At 43.0% G+C, this 19,622-nt stretch overlaps 1 protein-coding gene across 1 annotated transcript in view; it reads right to left on the minus strand.

Annotated features, from left to right (window-relative positions):
• MRPS28 (mitochondrial ribosomal protein S28) overlaps nucleotides 1-19,622 on the minus strand; it is a 368,806-nt gene that overhangs the window by 231,591 nt on the left and 117,593 nt on the right. The window contains exon 2 of the mRNA XM_029591534.1: nucleotides 7,859-8,040. Coding sequence (XP_029447394.1) covers nucleotides 7,859-8,040 — 182 coding nt within the window. The remainder of the gene's footprint in view (nucleotides 1-7,858; nucleotides 8,041-19,622) is intronic.

A 19,622-nucleotide genomic window follows, 5' to 3' on the forward strand; every position in this document is an offset into this window, starting at 1 on the left:
TACTACCCCTAACTAATTAAGCTAGATATTTCACTTAGATGCAGTTCCAACACTGCTCTCTACATTAATGGTGGGGGTGGAAGGGAAATAGAACCAAAATGTTAATAAGAGCCAAGAGAAACAGATAAGTATGAGAAAAAAAAAAGTGCGAACCTTGTTGGGCAGACTGGATGGGCCGTTTGGTCTTCTTCTGCCGTCATTTCTATGTTTCTATGGCTCTCTTGGAAAGGCGTGTCATTGGAGTGATATGTACAGAGGATGCCATGTGACCCAGCAAAATGAAGAAATGACGAGCTGTTGAGTAATCTCGATTCTGGAGACATTGTGTGAGGGATATGAGAGTACGAGCTCGATCCTGAGGGAGGAATGCTTTTGCCTGCATGGTGTCCAGTTCAGCTCCTATGAAGGATAGGATTTGAGACTGAATTAGGCTGGACTTGGGATAGTTGATCAGAAACCCGAGAGACAGCAACGTATGGATAGTTAGACGTAAGGAGGCTAGTGCATCCCTTTGAGTTGGAGCCCTTATCAGCCAATCGTCAAGATAAGGGTAGCCATGGACGCCTTAACATCTCAGGTAGGCCACAACCACTATGAGGCACTTGGTAAAGACTCGAGGTGCGGATGCTAGGCCGAACGGCAGTATCTGGTACTGAAAGTGCTGGGGGCCGACCAGGAATTGAAGGAATTTGCGGTGAGACGGAATGATCGAGATGTGCGTATACGCGTCCTGAAGATCTAGAGAGTAAAGTCAATCTCCTCTTTGTAGAAGAGGTAGTAGAGAGCCCAGAGTTACCATCCTGAACTTTTCCTTCTGCTGATATTTGTTTAAGGCAAGCAGGTCCAGTATTGGACGAATGCCCCCTGACTTTTTTGGGAATAGAACCCCTGCCTCTGCTGGGAGAGGGGCACTGGTTCTACTGCCTGGGATTTCAGGAGGGTTGAAACCTCCTCCTCCAGAAGAGAGGAATAGTTGGATGATCCCCACATCAGCCGAGGTGGGGAGTCTGCCGGTACAGTTAGGAAGTTGAGGTGGTAACCTTGAGTCAGTACAGCGAGTACCCACTGATCTGAAGTGATCGTGTGCCATATGTTGGTGAAGTGGCACACCGACCACCGACGGGTACGGACAGCAGAGGAGGTTGGCGTATGCTCTGCAGTGAGGAGTCTAAATCCGGCAGCTGGGCCCGGTGGAGGGGCTGGCTGAGTCTTCTGAGGCTGGGATTGTCTGGCCTGACCTTTCTGGTAAGGTCTGGAGGGGCAACCTCGAGTAGCAGGAGCATAATATCTCCGTGGTTTGAAGGAAGGCCGCTTAGTGTCTCTTCGGAATATCCTTTTAGAGGTGGATGGGAAATCAGAAGGCACAGACGAAAGCTGGCGTAGCGTCTCGTGGTGGTCTTTAAGCTGTGCTACACTCTCCTGGATTTTGTCCCCGAAGAGATTGTCTCCAGCGCAGGGCAGGTCAGCCAATCGGTCCTGTACCTCTGCTCTTAAGTCAGAAGACTTCAGCCAGGTCCACCTTCGTGCACTAATTCCCGCTACAGACACCCTAGAGGCAGTGTCAAAAATATCATAGGCAGCGTGCTTGCCAGTATCTAGACCCTTCTGAGCCAGGGCATTAAGTTGATCCTGAAGCTGGTCAGGTAAAGATTCAGAAAAATCCTGGATCTTCTTGAATAGGTCTCTGTTATACTGGGTCATGTATAACTGGTAGGAAGCAATGCGAGAAATAAGCATTGATCTATGGAAAACATGACGGCCAAATGCATCGAGGGACCTCTGTTCTTTTCCTGGAGGAATGGAAGAATGAGGTTTAGAACGTCGTGCTTTTTACTGGGCTGACTCCACAACCACAGAATGGTGATCCAGCTGTGGTTTTTGGAAACCAGGGGCTGTCTGTACCAGGTAGGTGACATCTGTTTTCCGATTCACCGGTGGTACAGAGCCTGGATTCTCCCAATTCCTCTTCAGCAAGTCCAGGAAGACTTCATGAACGGGTATGGACATGATCTCCTTGGGTGCATCTATGAATTGGAGCACTTCCAGCATTTTGTGTCTGGAGTCCTCTTCTGTCTGGAATGGTATGGCTTCAGACATTTCCTTTATAAAATTAATAAAGGACAGGTCCTCTGGAGGAGAACGTCTTCTCTCCTCAGGGGGAGTCTGTTCTGAAGGTAGATCATCAGTATCCTGGGAAGAATCATCGGTCCAAGGATCGTAAGGTTGATCACCGGCTCCCATAGGATCTCCAGAGGGGAGTAATGGTGCTATTCCTGAAGGATCAGGCCTAGGCACCGATGGAATCAGAGGTGGCACTGACTGAGGACGATGCGGTATCGATGGCAGAATAGGCACTGATGGAACCAGTGACATCGATGGGTGAATCTGTGGCAAGATCCCATACAGTCTGGGAATAGAATCTGGCATTGGTGTTTCCTCATCTTCCAATGACAAAGGTATCGGCGTGGAAGGCAGTGGACATACCGGTATCCTCGGTTCCACTGGTGGAAGGGCACCGATCAGCGCATCCAGTCTGCCAAGTAGCAGTGAGAGCGCCGTGAGTATCGGGTTGGTGACTGGGGCTGGCATCGGTGTCTGCGCCGATGGAGGTTGAAAGCCCTGCAGTGCCTTACCGATGGCCTCTTGGATCATCCGATCCAATTCCTGGCGGAAGCCTGGGGCATGCAACCCCAGCTCCGGAGTAGGAGGCAATACTGGCGTAGCAGGAGGGTCCACCGGTGAAAGTGGAGTTGCGGCTCCTGGCACCAATGAAGGTGGGGAACGCCTCAGTGACCCAGTTGCAGAGGAGGATGGGGCCTTCTCTGGACAGGATTTCTTTGTTGGTGGCTCTGTCAACGCCGATGCCGAGGGCTTGCCTGGATCAGCGGACTGAGCCTTCCGATAACGGTGTCGACGCTTTTCATAATGTTCTCCTCGGTCCTTCTCCGGAGCCGATGAGGAAGAAGTCGAAACCTTCAGAATAGTCGGTGCCAGTCAGGCAGCACAGGTGTCCCGCTGCTGGCGAGAGGTCAATGGCACCAGCTCAGACGATGTCGAAACGGTCGATGGAGTCGGAGGCTTTGCCTGAAAAAGAAACTCCATCTTCTCTGAGCGGGCCTTATGGCCCTTCGGTGTCATTTGGGCACATTTGGTGCACGTTAGGATGTCATGGTTGGACCCCAAACATAACACACAAACCCTATGCGGGTCTGTGATGGACATTGTCAGAGGACAGTTGGCGCACCGACGAAAACCTGACGCCAGGGCTTCGACAAAAATTTAGCTGCGGTGCGATCGATGGCCGGTAGGCCCCAAAGGGAAAACTTGATGGGAATCGACCGCAAACTAGGGTAAAGACTTACCTTTCAACCGCAGAGTACGGAATCAATAAGTGGACCCCTATGGGGTAGAATTTTTTGAAAATTTTGAAAGAAGTTCCATGAGGAAAATTCCTGTCAGGAATCTCTAGAGAGCTCCTTAACCCGTATGGCTACTGCTGTGCGGAAAAAAAAGAGACTGAAGGGGGACTCCCTACTGGATGCAGGGTTAGTGCCATGCTGGGCATGCCCAGTAGGTGCCAGTCAAAGTTCTAGAAACTTTGACAAAAGAGTTCCGTGATTGGGCTCCATCCTGATGATGTCACCCATATTTGAGGACTACCATCCTGCTTGTCCTGTGAGAAAACTAGGCCTGCAACTGAAAATGCCCTCTCATGAGCCTTGGTCAGGTGCACCAATTTAGGTGAGACAATCCCTAGAAGACATTAACTACTAGACATTAACTACTAGACCAAAACACACAAGCAGGTTGATAGTTTCTTAATACAGTACTAACAAACAACAGATTCCTACTGTTTAAAGCCTTCTGTATAATAGATGCAATTATAAATTCTATTTGCCATACAATCAGAAGTCAATGAAGTAATTGTAATACCAGGGTTTTATGGTCCCTAAACTAAACACCCATCAAAATACTAGCAGCTGCATTCTGCACAATTTGAAGTGTCCTAATAGTTATAGTTGGCAAGCCAATATAGAATTACAATAGTCCATGCCTGAGCGCACCAAAGACTGCAATACATTCTGGAAATTAGCAGGCTCTAGTAGTGGTTTCAATGAACAGGAGTCGCTGCTTGGTAAAAAAATAAAAAAAAGACTTCACCACACTACCCACGAGTCCCAAATAAGTAGTCAAGTTAGAACAGAACCCTCAGATTCTTAAGCTGATTGGAAATTGCAATTGTAATTTTTCTCTGATGGATAACAATTGAGGGATGTAAATTTTTGAAAACCTACTCAAGATCATAGCTTAATTAATATTAATAACCAATCGATTCTGGTTCATCCATGATATTGTGAAATTACTACTTACCTGTTAATTTCCTTTTCTTTAGGACAGTCAGATGAATCCAGAGCAAGTGGGTTATGCATCTCTACCAGCAGATGGAGATGGAGCAAACTGAAGTCTCAGTATATATACCCCTGCAGTGACATCAGCAACGTCTAGGAATGGGAGACACTAGCGATCCCAAATCAGCTGAAATGCCTCACCTGACAACACCTACTCTCCTGGGTCCACACTCTCCCTGAGTTCAGAAAGTCTGCTCTTATATTGTTTTTGCCTGCAATGTGCGAGACTGATATCCGGAGATGCACATCTGCCCATTCAATAAGTTGATCTATTTCCTGCGACACTTGTTGGCTCTCAGTACCTCCCTGCTGATTGATGTAAGTCACAGTCATTACATTGACATTATTTGGACCGATCGACTCTGCAGCCTATCACCGAACTGTAAACATGCCAACCTGACCAACCTGGCTTCCAGCCAATTGATGTTCCAGAGACTCTTCTGCACTCCAGCACCCTTGTGCTGTCAGCTCCTGACAATGAGCTCCCCAACCAAGGAGACTCACATCTGTTGTCAGTACTAGCCAGTCCAGTAGGGATAGGGAAACTCCCTTCCATAGATGATCCGCCTACAGCCACTACTGCAATTGGGAGGAGACCGCCATCGGCAGGTGGAGCCGAATCGAATAGTCCTGAGAATGCAGGTTCCATCGAGAACTCAGGGAGCGCTGAAGAGAACACAAAGACACCCTCACCCACGGTATTACTTCCAGGGTTGCCACTATTAAGGCAAGGACCTGCAGGTAAAACTATAAGGTCAGGTGCAGAGTGTTCAACAACAGACGAAGTTGGACTAGCAACTTCTGAATTCGAGCTTCCAGCAAGAACACCTTGCCCTGCCTCGTGTCAAACCGAACCCCCAGGTATTTCAGCAACTGAGTAGGCTGAAAACTACTCTTGGCTAGGTTCACCACCCATCTGAACTCCCACAACAGGGAAATCACCTTGCAAGTCACCAGGCGGCTCTCTTCCAGCGACTTGACGAGAATCAGCCACTCATCCAAATACAGGTATACTAGGATTCCATCCTCTCTCAATTCTGCCGCAACTACCACCACTACATCTTAGAAAAGGTTCTGGGAGCAGAGGCCAGACAAAAGGGCAGTGCTCGAAATTGAAAGTGGCGTCCCAGAACTGCGAACCGCAGGAAGCGTTAACGTTCTAGACTTTTGGGAATGTGGAGATACACCTCGGACAGATCCAGACAAGTCAGAAATTCCTCCAACTGTATGGCCATTATCACCAAGCACAATGATTCCATGCAAAAATGCTTCACTCGCAGATGACGGTTGACACCTTTGAGGTCCAGAATCGGATGAAAACAGCTCTCCTTCTTTGAAAACAAAATGAATGGAATATCGCCCATATTTTCTTGAGATCCGGGCACTGGGACCACAGCCCTCAGATTAAGGAGCCTTGCCAATGTACCCTCCACTGTCTGCTTCTTCTGCAGGGAGTGGCAGCTAGACACCATGAACACCTCCCAAAGAACACTGCAACACTCCAGCGCATATCCCTCTCGTATCACCTCCAGGACCCACTGATCCAATGTGATTTCGACCCATCTCTGATAAAAGCCCCTCCCCCCCAATCTACTGTTTCCAATGGTGGGTTGTCAAACCTTCATTGCGAGCCTAGGGAGGTTCTACTATCCGAGCCTGCGCCATGTCCAGGCTGTCTGGGATGAAAGGATTCAGACATACCAAAAGGTCGAGTCCTCTGAAAGGTCGCTCCTCTGTAGGGTCGAAAATGCTTGGATCCCCTTGCACAATCTCTCACGCCAAAAGAGTATGATGTCTGCTACTTATGTTCCAGCAACCGAGGTACTGGGGATTCGCCCCACTTACTGGCCAGTTTCTCTAACTCACTGATAAACAAAAGCAGCAGTTTAAGAGCAATTTGGTGAGGTTGGCCTTGAAGGTCACATCGGCCAACTAATTTCTCAGCCATAATTGATGCCTGGCCACTATCATCAAAGCCATCCCTCTGGTTGAAATGTGGACCAAATCACAGCCCGCATCTGCCAAGAAGGCAGCAGCTGGTTCCATAACTGCCCTGGAATTTATCCCAGAGTTTACCCCAGAGTCATCAACCTCTTGGGAGATAAGGAAACAAGAGCAAACCACCAAGGAACAACAAGAAGCGATCTGCAAGGTCATTACCACTGTTTTAAATGCTTGCTTAAGGATAGTCTCAATCTTTTTATCGTGAGCAGCTTTCAAGGCTACTCCTCCTTCCATGGGAATAGTGGTCCACTTGGAGACTGCACTACCTTCAGAAAACATAAGTGCTCTCTTACCACTGGATCCAGAGGGTACAGGCCTTCTAAAACCCGACCCCATTAGAAATTTGCCTCTGGGGTGCCCCACTCAAGATCAATTAATCTTGAATGGTCTCCATCATGGGGAAAAAACAAGAAGCTTTATGCAAAGAAACCAAAATGGGATTTCGTTGAAATTGTCTAATTCGTGAAAAACGAATGCACATCCCTATTTATTTAATTTGTAGTCCGCCTTTCAGACACTTCAAAGAAGATTACATTCAGGAACTGTAGATATTTCCCTCCGAATCATCACCATTAAATACTGTTTCTGGCATGGGTACCTCCCTAACATTCTCCTCTGTAAACACTGAAGCAAGGAATTAATTTAGTCTTTCTGCTATGGCTTTGTCTTCCCTAAGTGCCCCCTTTTATACCTTGGTCATCTAATAAGCTAACTGACTCCCTCACAGGCTTCCTGCTTCGGAAATATTTGAAAACATTTTTATGCTGATTTTTTGCCTCTATGGCAAGCTTCTTTTCAAATTTTCTTTTTGCCTGCCTTACCAATGTTCTGCATCTAACATATACAAGCTTAAATTACACACATAAATTGTTACCGTACTGTGATGGCACATGATTAAGCTGTAATCTATACCACTCATTCTTTCATTATCGTGCCTTACTGTAAACCGTTGTGATGGTTAACTAACTTAACGACGGTATTGAAGAGTTTTTAAATAAATAAATAAATAAGATGCCAGTGCTTTTTCCTATTTTCATTAGAATCCTTTTTCCATTTTTCGAAAGATGTTCTTTTGGCTATAATAGCCTCTTACCATACCTTTCAGACTTCCTTTTGAAAGTTAAATGCTAGAGCAGTAGTTTTCCATATTGTTCTCCCTCCAGTTATTAAGTAAAATTTCATCAGGTTATGATCACTGTTGCCAAGTGACCCCACTACTATTACCTTTCGCACCAAATATTACATTCCATAAAACTGGCAGAGCTCATGGGGAGATTTAATAAATGGTTTGCTCCTTTCTGTGAATGAAATTCTTGTGCCTATAAGAACATTTTTATCGGATCATAGGATCCTTAGAAAAGGAATCTATTTTTGAATACCAATAAATAAAATGTTACACAAAAATATAAGGTATCAAAAATTTTCAAACAAAATGTAGTACTTACTCTGCATCCATTTCTGGCTTTTTGCACACACAATGAAATTTGCCTCCAAAATCTATGTAGAGATCATCTCCCAAAATGTGCATAATTTTGCCAATGATTACTTTATCTTTGGCAGGTCCCATCTGAATTAAAGGAGACCGTCTCAAAAGAGATGCAAAAGATTCTGTGCGCTTTGCAGGTTCCTAAAATAAACATACATGACAAAAAGCCAAAGTTAATAAAAGAGCATTGACATATCATACATGCAAGAACTTAGAAGATAGTATTAATAAAACTTGCTGAATAAATTACAATAAGGTATAAAATACAAAGAAACAAATGCAGAAAAAAGGTGATGTAAATGAAATGATGAAATCAAAATCTACTTTCTTGGCAAAGTTTATGAATAGTGCTTTGCATTACCTACGTTTTCATCTTAATTCTGTATTGTATATGCTGGGGGTGGCAGACATACTTAAAAAAAAAAAAAAAGGTAAGCACCCACCAACAAAAGGAAAACCTAAATCACAGTCCTAATGGTTATCATCTATTTATCATCCATAGAGTGTTGTCAACACTACAAGTTCTAGCACAATGTAATATTCCTGAGGAGCTGAAAATTCAGGTGTCAACACTGGCAAGTAAATGATTTGCTCAGTGACAGACTAAGTAGTTGATATGTAATCTAAACTGTTTCCAGTTTTCAGCCCCATGATGAAACCATTAGGCTATGCTACCATTCCTGACTGTCAAAACGCATCAGGCTTGTTTTATTTATGTTCTTGATAAATTTTACAGAATTGTTTTAGTTCCCAAATTTATTCTCAGAGACCTTTAGCTGATCAGGTTTTCTGGATATCCACAATATATAGGCAAATTATACAGTTGCATGCACTTCCTAACGCAAATGTCTCTCACGTACATTCATTGTGGATATCCTGTAAACCTGACTGGCTGAGGATTCCAGAGGAGAGATTTGGACCTATTTTAAATTATTCAAACTTTATTATCTATGCTCAATACAGTTATCATTTAAAATTAGAAAAATATAATGCCTGGAAGCCGAAGAATGACTAAATTTATTTTAAAGGGCTTCCATATACTCCTGAAACACAAGAACTCTGGCTCACAGATATAATCATTCTCCTGGAAAAATTCTATCTAAGCTTTTGGTGCTGAAAAAAGACCCAATGGATTTGCTATTTGGTGTCTTTGGACAATAGACTCATTCTTATGTTATTAATGTACATACTTCTATGAAACTGCTTCATATTACTACTAATACACAGACCTTATATATGAACAAGTATTTTATTTACATACATAGTCTACATACTACAGGGCCAATGTAATAAAGTGCGCTGAAGCTGCTGGTTTGCCCATGCGTTTCCCGCGAAAAGCCCTATATGGGTATGTAATAAGGGATTTGTATGTGGGAAAAAAGCGCTACAAACACGTTTACTGACCTGCGGTTTTTCCTGCACAAGTGCATGCTAATGGCATGCAAAGGAGATGATTATCTATTCATAGGCAATGCAAGGAGATTGGGTTAGTGCGGGATTTTAATACGGGTTTTTAGCGCCTGAGTCAGGGCAGGAGTTAAGTGAAAGTGCCAGTGTGGAGACCGGTTTTATGATGCTTTTGTGGGTCAGCCAAGCCGTGGATGAAACTCTTAGAAGGCAGCTTCTCAATGAGGCAGAATTGCAGATCTGCAGTTTACGCTCTCATCAGCGGTCAGAGTCTGATCATGAAGGGGTTAGATATTGCTCTACCCACCTTCACATCAACTTCCGGACCACTTTATTCATTTTTTTCGAAAAGGAAAGGCTTTTGCCCCGAGAATCAATCACGGGTGTTCACACGCCGATAAGTGTCCATGAGGTTTTCTGCGCAGATGTCTGTGCAATTCACTACATAGGGCCATGAGTGCACGTTTCTGTGTGTATTATGGCATGTTTGGTGTGCATGTATTTTATGTATGTATCTAATTAGCATATGCGGTCATTACATCCCACACTGCTGAAGGTTTTTCCACGCGCCCAAAAAAATCCATACAGAAAAATCAGCGGTCTTATTACATCAGCCAGAATATTTTATATATGACATTTCCTCAAATTTACATTATAATTGATTTTGTTGTTTCTATTTAAGATTTCTTTATTTGCTGGTATATATAAGTAAAGGAGGTTTTAAATGTTTTGGAAACAACAAATGAATTTACAATCAACCTGAGGATGTGATTTTGAGCACTGAAGATTACATGCCTGAGATTTGTTGATGAGAACACAGAATACCAGTGTGGGCCCTTTAAATTATCTTCAGTGAAGTTTGCCAAATTCCTGCTGTGAGGAAGGTGAGCAGTCATGCTGACTGTGGTGACTAAACCTGGGTCACTGCCAGGTTTCTGCTCAGATTGGTCAATGAGCACATCTGACTGCAGCGCAGAACTTTCAAACCTTCCTCCTCATAGTAGCTGACACACTGTATACTGCAAATGAAAGCAGACTTCTCAATGGCAGTGTACAAGACTAGATCATTGAATGAAGTTGTGACAGATATAAAGGTACAGGAAAAGGAGCAACCCTTATGAACTAACACAATAGGCCAGATAAACCAAAAGATTTTCCTATTTTATGTCTATGGAAAAAATGCTTTGTATTTAAGTTATGTTAACGGGACTTCCAGACATGCTGGCCAATTGTGAAGTTATGGTTTGGTGAAACTCCACAGGAACCTGGATATTATCTGCTTGTTTGTCTTGAGACAGAAGACATTTGGCTTGATTTTGTATATCTATTATTTGTCTTTTTTTGGAAAGTGTTGGTGCCACTGCAGCTAATAAATTAAATGGTATGTTGACAAAAACTGCACAAACAATGGGGCTAATGCAAAAAAAAAAAAAAAAAAAAAAGCACGGAAAGCGGGCGCTGAAAAATCAGCGTCCACTTTCTTAATGTGCGCATGGTGCCCGCAAGGGGAGCACCATGCAATATTATAATTAGCGGGTCGCGTTAGCAAGGAGGCGCTAGGGTCGCTTGCACATATTGGCGTCGGTCTTCAATGCGGCCAGCTGAGTTTTGTATTTTTTTTTTTTTAACTTTTAAAAGAAATACAGAAAGGCAGTTTTTTCTGCTTTTCTGTACTTCTTTTCAATGCGCTCAGCTATTAATGTCTGCTCTAGGCAGGTGTTAATTGCTGAGCGATAAATGTGCGTCTGAGACACACATTTATTTTTTTGCATTGGAGTGAATGAATAATAGCCTCATTCACTTGCATTTGCATGTGATGAGCGCTAACTCATTCACTCCGCGTCGGACACGGTTAAATAGGTGCTAATCCACCCCCTAATGCAATAGGGGTATTAGTGCCTATTTAACCCGCGTCCAACTGCGGGTCATACAGTGCGCTCAGCTGAGCACACTGTATTGCATTGGCCCAATGCAAGATAAGTGTAAGACAGCAAAGCCAAGATGGTGGCTAAGGTAGAATGTTTTCTGATAGATAAAGATTTAATTAATGAGATCTCCAAAAATGTCTCAGCGGTACTGGAAGATAGATTAAGTAAATTACAGTCATCCATGGATGAGATCCACAAGAGTTTTAAGCACCATTCAGTTTAACTTACTGATTTAGACCAATGAATTCAGAAGCAGAAGATATCAGTGGATCAGTGCTCAACTCTGCTAGCTACATTACAGAAGGTAAATGCTGCCCTTATGGAGAGAACGGAGGAAAGTTGAAGAAGGAGAAACAACTTGTGTGTCATCAGTTGCTCTGTTAATCTGAAAGATTAGGAATTTTTTCAATTCATGCAGGTTTGGCTACCAGAGCATTTGGGCCTATCGCTAGAGCACAGTCTGTGACAGTGGAACTTATTCATTGGATCAAAGCAGTAAGAAATAATTCTTCAGGGCTACTCATTTTTATCTTGGCAAGAATATTAATTTATGCTAAGATAAAAAAAAGATTATGGCATATAGAAAGGCAGGCACGATTTAATATAAGGGTGCTAAGCTGTTATTCAATTAGCTCTGCAAACATTTCATAAAGTTGTTAGGCTCTGGCCCCTAGATGTATGGAATTACATTGGGAATAAATTATTCTCTTATTTCCTGCCAAACTATGGGTTATTCAAGATGTAAAGGCAAACATATTACAGCCAAAAGAACAGAATAAAAAAGGTAAACTTTCTGTGCAATAGTGATCTGGAGGGTCTGATTTGTTACTGTTGTTTTTTTTTTGTTTTGGTAAATGTACATAAAGAGTGATTACTGGATGTTTGTGACAGTATCTGCTGGAAGATCTTTTTTGTTTCAAGAGTGTTGAAAAGAGGGGATTTTACTTTCTTTTTTTATTGTGCAATGCATTTGTGGCCAGTATTTCATTTTGAATGCAGGTGTGTTTATCAATATTTATTTTGGAAACTGATAAACCTGTAAAAAAAAACCAAAAACAACAACTTATTGAGAGTACATTTCTTATTGTTATGAAAGTTTTTAGTCTGGTGATTCAAATCTGCTTTGAAATTAAGCAAGGATTATTTATTCTATTTTATAATCAAACATACTATAACTAAATGGGGAGGGTAAACATGCACATATATAATCAGCTTTGAAAATCAAAGCAACATTGGGACAATTCATTTAATTCTTTCAGTTTTCTTACTTCCTTTCTTGGGAGAAAATTTAATATATGCAGGGTGTGCCTTCAGATTCAGGAAGAGGGGTAGGATTTGGAAGATGCAGACCCTTGAAGTTGTTTATGTTTGTGTGTGATTTTGTCTTTTGTCCTAAAAATGATTGTGTATGTAGAGAAGCATGATTTTTATACCCAAGCAAGCAGTATCTCATGTCAATTTAAAGTGTCATTCATAAGCTGTTACTCTTACTTTTGTATAGGCAATGGAGGTATCTTTGTCTAAGGTTTGGGTTTCTGTGCTATGGGACATCTATACTTTGTTAACATCATTATTCCATATATTGTTTCAGACCCAAGATATGATTTAAAAATTGTATCTTTAAATGTAGATGGGGTTCATTCACTCTTAAAAAGGAAAAGGCTTCATGTTCAAAAAAGGCCCCAACTGAATTGCTAGAAGAAACTCATCTTACTATTGTTGAACATAAAAAATGTTAAAAGAATTGGGTGGGTCAGTGAATTTTTCTACGTATTCCAGAAGACAAACGGGTGCTCTGACCTTATTTCATAATGATCTTCCATTTATTATTAAGAAAATGATTACGGACCCAAAAGACAGGTTTCTGGTAGTTAGAGGTCTGCTTTTTAAAAAAATTTTCATTTGTAATATTTATGCACGCAAAGTTTACGTTCACAATTCTTTTTCTTCTTTGTTGACATTATTGGGTAAGTTCTTAGATCATATAATACTCTTTGGAAGCAATTTTAATTTGGTTGCAGACTCCAGTAAGAATGCAAAGTTCCCTAGCATTCACAGGCAATCAACAAAGTTTGGATTTGCAATTTTTCTTCTCATGAAGGAGTTGCGGCTGTTGGGTACCTGGAGGATTCTTCGTCCTGAGGAGCTGGAGTATATTTTCTACTGTGCTCCACAAGACTGTATCACTGTGAACCACCTCTTTGCAGATTTATGCAGGCTTGTGCGCAACAAGGTGGGAACCAGGAGACTATGTTGAATGAGAAAGAACAATTTTGGATATTTACGTTAAACATGGTCCACACAAGGGGATCAAATGCAGATTTTATTACAGAATTATTTGGAAATGTCAATATTTCTTTAACATTTTATGATGGGCTGAAGGAGCCAATCATGATGAGCCATGTGTTAAGTTTGCACCAGAGTTTCTTAGGATGTAAATAGATGATGGTGTATCCCTTTCTTTTATAGAAACATGGACTTAAATATTCCCTTGATGCAGGAAGTTTTCCCAAACATGGCCCATGTTGGGATGGGACTGGTAAAATGACTTGGTTATTCTCTAAGGGGTAGATTTTAAAAGAAGCGCGATCAGCCTACTTTTGCTTGCGCATCAGACTCAAGCAAAAGTACGCTGGATTTTAGTAGATACGCGCGGAGCCGCGCGTATCCACTAAAATCCTGGATCGGCGCGCGCAAGGCTATCGATTTTGTATAGCCTGCGCGCGCCGAGCCGCGCTGCCTCCCCCCGTTCCCTCCAAGGCCGCTCCGAAATCGGAGCGGCCTCGGAGGGAACTTTCCTTTGCCCTCCCCTCACCTTACCCTCCCTTCCCCTACCTAACCCACCCACCCGGCCCTGTCTACACCCCCCCCTTACCTTTGTCGGGGGATTTACGCCTCCCGGAGGGAGACGTAAATCCCCGCGCGCCAGCGGGCCTGCTGCGCGCCGGGCCGCGACCTGGGGGCGGGTACGGAGGGCGCGGCCACGCCCCCGGGCCGTAGCCACGCCCCCGTACCCGCCCCCAAAACGCTGCAGACACGCCCCCGGAACGCCGCGACGACCGGGCCCGCCCCCCGACATGCCCCCCTCCGAGAACCCCGGGACTTACGCGAGTCCCGGGGCTCTGCGCGCGCCGGGAGGCCTATGTAAAATAGGCTTCCCGGCGCGCAGGGCCCTGCTCGCGTAAATCCGCCCGGTTTTGGGCGGATTTACGCGAGCAGGGCTCTGAAAATCCGCCCCTAAGAATATGGGGACGGAACTAGCGTGACTTTGGTGATCTCTAAGATGTGAGTTGCCGATGTGAACAAGTCAGGCTATGTGAGCTAAGTTCATTTCATTTACTTTTGACAAAGAGATAAGATAAGCAAAAAATCTAAAGAACTTTATGTTTTTACATGTATAGCAAGATAACAATTTAAGAAAAATCATTGGACTGATGATTAAACCCAGGGCATTAACAAACAAAAGGGTGCAGTTAACACGAGTGTTAAGAAAGCACATTGCCCATCGATATGATGACCCTTAACGCATTTCGATACGTCTTTATAAAGCTTCCCCAGATAATACCATCTTGAATGTAAACATGATGGAGGGCTGATGCTGTAATTATGCGGGTAGTATTCATCTGCAGGGGAAATTGGTCAACAAAGTTAATTACACTTGAAAACGTTTCAATAACAGTACCTATATTAGAAATCTGAGTAAAATAATAAAATCTGTTAGGGAACTATAAAATCCCAGGAATTCATTATTAAAATCAGTTTTAAAAAAGAATAAGATTAAGAACATAAGATATGCTAATCAGGCTCAGACCAAGGTCTGTCAAGCTCAGCATCATATCTCCATCCGTGGCCTGGCTGGGTCACAAGCACTACTTCTGAGGGAATTCTGTGCAAAAAAGTTTAAAATTCTGCACACTTTATACTGGGTCAAAATAACACACTATCAATGACATTCTTTAAGTAATTAATTTAAAGTGTAATACAGAAAAAAGTTATTACTTAAAGATCCAGATTTTTAAATACTTTGAACAGAATTTCTCTAGAAGTTCACTGTAAGATTTTGTCTTCCACCCTCTCCCCCTACTCCTCTGCCAGTCTCCTTTCACTTTGCCCTCTCAAGCCTCAACTCCTCCACCGCCACTCTCTTTCCCCTCCTCCTCTATGCTCAATCCCTTCCACTCTATCTTCACTCCCAGAGTTTGACCCCTCTCTCAATACTACCCCTCACTCAGACTTTCTCTGGCTCGCTCTCTCTCTCACACCCCCCCACCTCCTTCTCTCTAGTGCACATACACATCCCCTCTTACAGGCTCCATTCTCTCTCCTGCACACACAACCATACAAGCTCCCTTTCTCTCTCCCGCATACACCCTCACACAGGCTAGCTATATCTCTCTCATACACTGCTGCATACTGGCTCCCTCTCTCGCTGACCCCCCTAAACATAGGCTCCCTCTCTCTTACACACCTCTTCATACAAGCTCCCTCTCTCACAAACAAGCACCTTTACATATACATAATCCCTTTTTCACACACACCAGCTCCCATTCTCTCACACATATACACTCCTACTCCTCGCAGTAGAGGAGGACCAGAAGGCTCATCTGCATACTGCTCCCAGCATCCCCCAGGAGAGGAGCCCAGAGGTCACCGCAAGCAATCCAGGATTAGTAGAGGAGGACTGGAACCCTTCCATTAACTGAGTGAAGATTAATTTAACGGTGGTTAAAGAGGATTGGTAAGCATAGCTTTCAGAAATTTTTGGGCTTATAAAAGTTTGGTGAAAGGTGAAATTAAGGGATATATTCTTTCAAGTTTGTGTCTGAGGTAATAAGCAAGCCAGAGATAGTTAATTCTGGTGTCTGTCATTCCCACCCACTCAACCCTTGATTTTTAGGCAGGAGACACTTTCTCATTAAAAATCAATAATAGTCTTATCTAAATCATACTATTGTACCAGCCCTTATTGAAAATTTAATCATCCCCTTGTAGGACACTAGCTGATTAATTAGTAAATTCACCTGTAAAAGTACTATCATTCCAACTCCCTTATTTTCCTAAACTTAACTAGGAACTCAATAAACTAAGATGAAGGCAGCAGTCCAGCAGCAAGAAGGGGGCTTTCCAGTCTTTTACATTGTATGTGTGCACACAGTGCAAAGAGCTCCTGGCTCTCAGGGAACGAGTCTGATCTCTGGAGGCTAGAGTAGCAGACTTGGAGGACCTGAGGGAGACAGAGAGGTACATTGATGAGACCTTCAGGGACATAGTAGCCAAGTCCCAAATCCAATCTGGCAGCCCCAGTGCTGCCTTGGATCAGAAAGGTCTCCCAAAAGGAGAACCTGGTGTAGCAGGAAGTGATCCTGTAGCAAGGACCTGCTCTCCAGGTGTATTGGCCTCTCGCACTGAGGACAAGTCTCCCAGGGCTACTGCCCAGGAGGGAAGGGTTAGGCTGGCCATCATAGTTGGTGATTCGATTAGAAATGTAGATAGCGAAGGTGGCAGACCTCACGCGTCACCTAGATAGGATTATAGACAGTGGTGGGGAGGAGCCGTCTGTCATGGTACATGTGGACCCAACGACATAGGAAAATGTGGGAGAGAGGTTCTGGAAGCCAAATTTAGGATTTTAGGTAGGAAGCTGAAATCCAGAACCTCCAGGGTGGCATTTTCTGAAATGCTTCCTGTTCCACATGCAGGTCCCAGAGGCAGGCAGAGCTCCAGAGTTTCAATGCGTGGATGAGACGATGGTGCAGGGAAGAGGGATTCAGCTTTGTAAGGAACTGGGGAAGCTTTTGGGGAAAGGGGAGACTTTTCCGAAAGGATAGGCTCCACCTTAACCAGAGTGGAACCAAGCTGCTGGCACGAACTTTCAAGAAGGAGATAGAGCAGCTTTTAAACTAGAACAAGGGGGAAAGCAGACAGTCACTCAGCAGTGCATGGTTCGGAGAAATGTATCCTTGAAGGATACTAATGAAACAGGAGAGTTAGGGCATCCCAACAGAGAGGTTCTATTAAAAGCAAACATACTTCATGTGCCTTTAAGAAAGGTGGAAGGAAGGCAAAACGATTACCGTCATGGTTAAAAGGTGATGTGAAAGAGGCTTTTTTAGCCAAAACACACCCTTCAAAAATTGGAAGAAGGATCCATCTGATGAAAATAGGATAAAACATAAGCACTGTCAAGTGTAAAACATTGATAAGACAGGCGAAGAGAAAATTTGAAATTAAGTTGGCCATAGAGGCAAAAACTCATAATAAAAACGTTTTTAAATATATCCGAAGCAAAGACATATGAGGGAGTCGGTTGGACCATTAGATGACCGAGGGGTTAAAGGGGCTCTAGGGAAGATAAGGCCATTGCAGAAAGACTAAATGAATTCTTTGCTTCTGTGTTTACTAATGAGGATGCTGGGGAGATACTAGTTCCAGAGATGGTGTTCAGGGATGATGAGTCAGACGAACTGAACGAAATCACTGTGAACCTGGAAGATGTAGTAGGCCAGATTGACAAACTAAAGAGTAGCAAATCACCTGGACTGGATGGTATGCATCCTAAGGAACTAAAGGAACACAAAAATGAAATTTCTGATCTATTAGTTAAAATTTGTAACCTATCATTAAAATCATCCATTGTACCTAAAGACTGGAGGGTGGCCAATGTAACCCCAATATTTAAAAAAGGCTCCGGGGCGATCAGGATAACTATAGACCAGTGAGCCTGACTTCAGTGCAAGGAAAAATAGTGGAAACTATTCAAGATCAAAATCTAGAGCATATAGAAAGACATGGTTTAATGGAACACAGTCAACATGGATTTACCCAAGGGAAGTCTTGCCTAACATATCTGCTTCATTTTTTTAAAGGGATTAATAAATGTGGATAAAAGTGAACCGGTAGATGTAGTGTATTTGGATTTTGAGAAGGCGTTTGACAAAGTCCCTCATGAGAGGCTTCTATGAAAACTAAAAAGTCATGGGATAGGAGGCGATGTCCTTTAGTGGATTACAAACTGGTTAAAAGACAGGAAACAGAGTAGGATTAAATGGTCAATTTTCTCAGTGGAAAAGGGTAAACAGTGGAGTGCCTCAGGGATCTGTACTTGTAATGGTGCTTTTCAATATATAAATAAATGATCTGGAAAGGTGAGGTTATCAAATTTGCGGATGATACAAAATTATTCAGATCTGGAAAGGTGAGGTTATCAAATTTGTGGATGATACAAAATTATTCAGAGTAGTTAAATCACAAGTGGATTGTGATACATTATAGGAGGACCTTGCAAGACTGGAAGATTGGGCATCCAAATGGCAGATGAAATTTAATGTGGACAAGTGCAAGGTGTTGCATATAGGGAAAAATAACCCTTGCTGTAGTTACACGATGTTAGGTTCCATATTAGGAGCTACCACCCAGGAAAAAGCTCTAGGCATCATAGTAGATAATACCTTAAAATCGTTGGCTCAGTGTGCTGCAGCAATCAAAAAAGCAAACAATGTTAGGGATTATTAGGAAGGGAATGGTTAATAAAACAGAAAATGTCATAATGCTTCTATATCACTCCATGCTGAGACCGCACCTTGAATACTGTGTACAATTCTGGTTGCTGCATCTCAAAAAAGATATAGTTGCGATGGAGAAGGTACAGAGAAGGGCAACCAAAATGATAAAGGAGATGGAACAGCTCCCCTATGAGAAAAGGCTGAAGAGGTTAGGGCTGCAGCTTGGAGAAGAGACGACTGGGGGGGATATGATAGAGGTCTTTAAGATCATGAGAGGTCTTGAACGAGTAGATGTGAATCGGTTATTTACACTTTCGAATAATAGAAGGACTAGGGGACATTCCATGAAGTTAGCAAGTAGCACATTTAAGACTAATCAGAGAAAATTCTTTTTCACTCAGCGCACAATAAAGTTCTGGAATTTGTTGCCAGAGGATTTGGTTAGTGCAGTTGGGTTCAAAAAAGGTTTGGATAAGTTCTTGGAGGAGAAGTCTATTAACGGCTATTAATCAAGTTTACTTAGGGGGTCATTTTCAAAGGAGTTACGCATGTAAATGTGACATACTATCGTAGCAATTTTCAAAAGCTATTTACTCGAGTAAAGTGCACTTACTTGAGTAAATCCTATGGACAATTCAATGGCATATATTGTAGCAATTTTGAAAAGCCCACTTACTTGAGTAAAGTGTATTTACTCGAGCAAAAACCAGTTTTGCTCGAGTAAATGCTTTTTAAAATCAACCCCTTTGGGAATAGCCACTGCTATTAATTGCATCAGTAGCATGGGATCTTCTTAGTATTTGGGTAATTGCCAGGTTCTTGTGGGCTAGTTTGTCCTCTGTTGGAAACAGAATGCTGGGCTTGATGGACCTTTGGTCTGACCCAG

The sequence above is a fragment of the Rhinatrema bivittatum genome, chromosome 2, assembly GCF_901001135.1.
Source record: "Rhinatrema bivittatum chromosome 2, aRhiBiv1.1, whole genome shotgun sequence".
Taxonomy (NCBI): domain Eukaryota; kingdom Metazoa; phylum Chordata; class Amphibia; order Gymnophiona; family Rhinatrematidae; genus Rhinatrema; species Rhinatrema bivittatum.